Source organism: Mandrillus leucophaeus, unplaced genomic scaffold (assembly GCF_000951045.1).
Source record: "Mandrillus leucophaeus isolate KB7577 unplaced genomic scaffold, Mleu.le_1.0 Scaffold212, whole genome shotgun sequence".
In the NCBI taxonomy this organism is placed as follows: domain Eukaryota; kingdom Metazoa; phylum Chordata; class Mammalia; order Primates; family Cercopithecidae; genus Mandrillus; species Mandrillus leucophaeus.
In genome coordinates this window covers 531683-535435 of record NW_012102166.1, presented here as the reverse complement: position 1 = coordinate 535435, position 3753 = coordinate 531683, and the positions used below count along the sequence as shown (strand labels likewise).

General features: G+C 54.5%; 1 protein-coding gene across 1 annotated transcript in view; it reads left to right on the top strand.

Annotated features, from left to right (window-relative positions):
* The window catches only part of ITGAE (integrin, alpha E (antigen CD103, human mucosal lymphocyte antigen 1; alpha polypeptide)), a 101934-nt gene that overhangs the window by 27463 nt on the left and 70718 nt on the right, over window positions 1–3753 (top strand). Inside the window, exons 4-7 of the mRNA XM_011980454.1 lie at window positions 685–776; window positions 2335–2402; window positions 2801–2918; window positions 3144–3308. Coding sequence (XP_011835844.1) covers window positions 685–776; window positions 2335–2402; window positions 2801–2918; window positions 3144–3308 — 443 coding nt within the window. The remainder of the gene's footprint in view (window positions 1–684; window positions 777–2334; window positions 2403–2800; window positions 2919–3143; window positions 3309–3753) is intronic.

Sequence of the window (3753 nt, the reverse complement as noted above, 5' to 3'; positions counted from 1 at the left end):
GCTCACTGCAAGCTCCGCCTCCCCAGTTCACGCCATTCTCCTGACTCAGCCTCCTGAGTAGCTGGAACTACAGGCACCCGCCACCTCGCCCGGCTAATATTTGTATTTTTAGTAGAGATGGGGTTTCACGGTATTGATCAGGTTGGTCTCAAACTCCTGGCCTCAGGTGATCCACCTGTCTCAGCCTCCCAAAGTGCTGGGATTACAGGTGTGAGCCGCTGCACCCGGCCTCCAAACCTCCAGTTCTGACTAACCCACAGGATAGGGGCACCCATGTGCTGTCTCACGAACTAAGGCCAGGCAGGGAAGGCCCCCGGGGTGGCCCACCAGGAAGCCAGCACTGCCCCCCAGCAGAACCAACCCCAACACTGGCGGTTTTCTGGCCTCCCCATCCCTACCCCCACGAGCGAGCAGAGTTTTTGTTAACCATCAGCATCACCCCTTCTCTGTCAGGGTGGGCAGCAGGCAGAGAGCGGTTGCATTTAACCATTTCCTGCCTGGCGCTGTGTAGAAGTAGAGATTGGGCAGATGTTTTCCCCGTAATTCAGAGTCTGGGCTAGGAATCTGCAGGCCACACAGGGAGCCTGTGAGCCCAGGCAACCGGAATGGGAAGTGTGCTGGGCAGGCAGGGAGAAGACGAGGAACATCAGCCAGCTCAGCTTTGCCATCTCCCCTCCCACTCAGGCTCCTGGTCACCAGCCCCAGAACCGAGAGGACACCAGTGCCCCTCCATCGATGCTCCCTCGTGCAGGATGAAATCCTTTGCCATTCTGTAGGTAAGTCAGCCCCAACTCCAGGGAATGCTCCCCAGGACCCCCTTTCTTGCAAAAACCCCCTCATCTAAACGCAAACCATTCCAACCCCAGCCCTGCCTAATCCAGCCCGTTCACCCCTAGACTCTAGCATCACCCACAGCAAGATTCCATCCCCATGTCCAGTCCCACCCCAACCCAATCCTAACCCCCGGCCACCTTTCCTGATGCAATCCTAGCAACAGAAACGATCCCTACAATGTATTGTGTGTCTACCGTGTGCCTGGCAGTCCTCTGAGTCATTTAGTTTTCATCCTCACCACCACACCATTTACAAGAGAGGAGGCGACAGTTCAGATAATGTAAGTCTTTTGGTTACCAGTATGACAAAGGTCACACTTTTCGTGGTGGCTGATTCGAAACTCTAACCCTTCCTGAGGCAACTAACTCATCACACCTCAGTGGAATTCACCCCCTACCTATTCAGTCTAACTGTGGCCATCTTAGTAAGTAGCATGGGGCCTGGCATGTATTAGGTACTCAATAAATGCCATTTGAATGAATGAATGAATGAATGAACCTGATTCATTCATTAACTAAACTCTATCCATCCTACCCAATCAAACTCAAGTCATAGATTTACTGACAACCTCTTGGCTATATATATATATATATATATGTAGAATCCTTGTCTGAGGCGGGGTGCCATGGCTTATGTCTATAATCCCAGCACTTTGGGAGGCTGAGGCGGTGGATCACTTGAGGTCAGGAGCTCAAGACCAGCCTGGCCAATATGGCAAAACCCTATCTCTACTACAAATACAAAAATTAGTGTGGTGGTGTGCACCTATAATCCCAGCTATTTGGGAGGCTGAGGCAGAAGAATCGCTTGAACCCAGGAGGTGGAGGTTACAGTGAGCTGAGATTGCACCACTGGATTCCAGTCTGGGCAACAGAGCAAGATTCTGTTTTAAAAAAAAGAAATCCTTGTCTGAGAGGCACTCAGTTGAACAGACTCAATCTCAGTCCAGCAGGGCTGACTGAGTGATTCCGTGACTCAAAAATAAAACAGTATCCTGAGGCTGACAGTGGGGAGGAAGAGGAAGGAGCTACCATTTCTGCCCCTGAGGCTGTGGGGCAGTAAGATTCCCCAGGATGGGTCTGTGAGGCTGGCGGTTCCTCGGTCCACACAGCCAGTCCCGCGGTTTCTTGCACATTCCTTGGCACTTTCACACCCACCAGGCAGTGCTTCTCCACCCACCTGTCCGACCAAGCTCACTGAGGAAAAGCAGCAGGTATCAGCTATTGCTGGACGCCCATCACCACACTCACAAGGCTGGGCACAGAGCAGACGTCAATGGACATGTGCTAAATGGGCCAGCAGATGAGCCCCAGGGATGGGCACTCAGCCCTGAACATGTCCAGTCCTGACCTTGAAGTCCCCCGTTCTAGCTTTCTAGAGGCTTCTCTGAGTGGCCAACAGTTCCTCATAGGGGCCTGACCAAGGTGGCTCTGTGCCCTCTGACCTTGGCTTTGGGTCTCTGCCGCCCTCCCTCCTCCTTACTGGGTTTAACTTTTTCAGAGCATGTCCCCATCCCCAAGGGGAGGCACCGGGGAGTGACCGTTGTCCGGAGCCACCACGGCGTTTTGGTGAGTGCATGGGCAAGAGGGAGGGCCTTAGGGAGGCTGGTGCTAACCCTCGTGGTTGACCCTGGTGTTGAGAGCGGTTCCGACTGGCATGCTATTTCCGAGACTGAGTAGTCTAGCGTCTCCCTGGTGGCAGCCCCAGGGATGACTGTAGCTCCGACCACCTGTGCTGATACCAGGGCTGACCGAGGTGTTCCCTGTGACCCAGCACACTCATGCAGGTGTCAGCCTCAGCCTTGACCCCAGCACAGACCCCTACCCCTGGTGAGGGGTGGGCCAGTCACTCCTGTGCCCCCTGCCTGGTTGATCCACTGAGTTCTAGAATGGGGGTGAGAACGTGGCTGTAGCTCGGGAACGCGGGGGTGACCTGGTGTTTCCCTACCCTCTCTTCCCTCCCCTAGATATGCATTCAAGTGCTGGCCCGGCGGCCTCACAGCCTCAGCTCAGAACTCACAGGCACCTGTGGCCTCCTGGGCCCTGACCTCCGTCCCCAGGCTCAGGCCAACTTCTTCGACCTTGGTAAGGATTGGACATTCACTGGCCTTGGATAGCTCTAAAGAGATCTCCTTGGTCTCCAAGAAAAGGCACCAGCTCACGGCAAATGCAGCGGGACACAGGCCCACGGTGGAGCAAGGCAGGGTTGAGGCATCGCATAAAAGGAATCAGGGCAGAACCACATGTGAGCGTGCTCAGGTGAGGACGGAGCCTTTCTGACTCTCAGCTCTTCCACGTATGTTTTTAAAGAAAATCTCCTGGATCCAGATACACGTGTGGACACTGGAGACTGCTATAGCAACAAAGAAGGCAGCCGGGGAGAGGATGTGAACACAGCCAGGTGGCGCCGGGCTCTGGAGAAGGAGGAGGAGGAGGAAGATGAGGAGGAGGAGGAAGACGAGGAGGAGGAAGCTGGTGAGAAGAGCAGATCTGGGTTGCTCTGAGTCTATCAGAGCCAACCCCTAGGCTGGCAGCCTCCAAGGGTGAGGGGTGCCTCAGTCTGAGATGGGGAGCAGTGGCTGAACTTTACAGGCCTGACCAGTACCAGCTCCACCCACTCTATCTTATAAATGGGGAAACTGAGGCTCAGAGAGTGGTAGTGATGGGAATGGCTCACACAGCAAGCAGAGCCTGACCAGGTTCTAGCTCTCTTTTTGAAGGGGGAGACAAAAGCTTCTCTCTTGGGGCCAGGCATGGTGACTCACGCCTGTAATCCCAGCACTTTGGGAGGCCGAGGTGGGCGGATCACTTGAGATCAGGAGTTCGAGACCAGCCTGGCCAACATGGTGAAACCCCGACTTTACTAAAAAATTCAAAAATCAGCCAGGCATGGTGGTGTGCACCTGTAGTCCCAGCTACT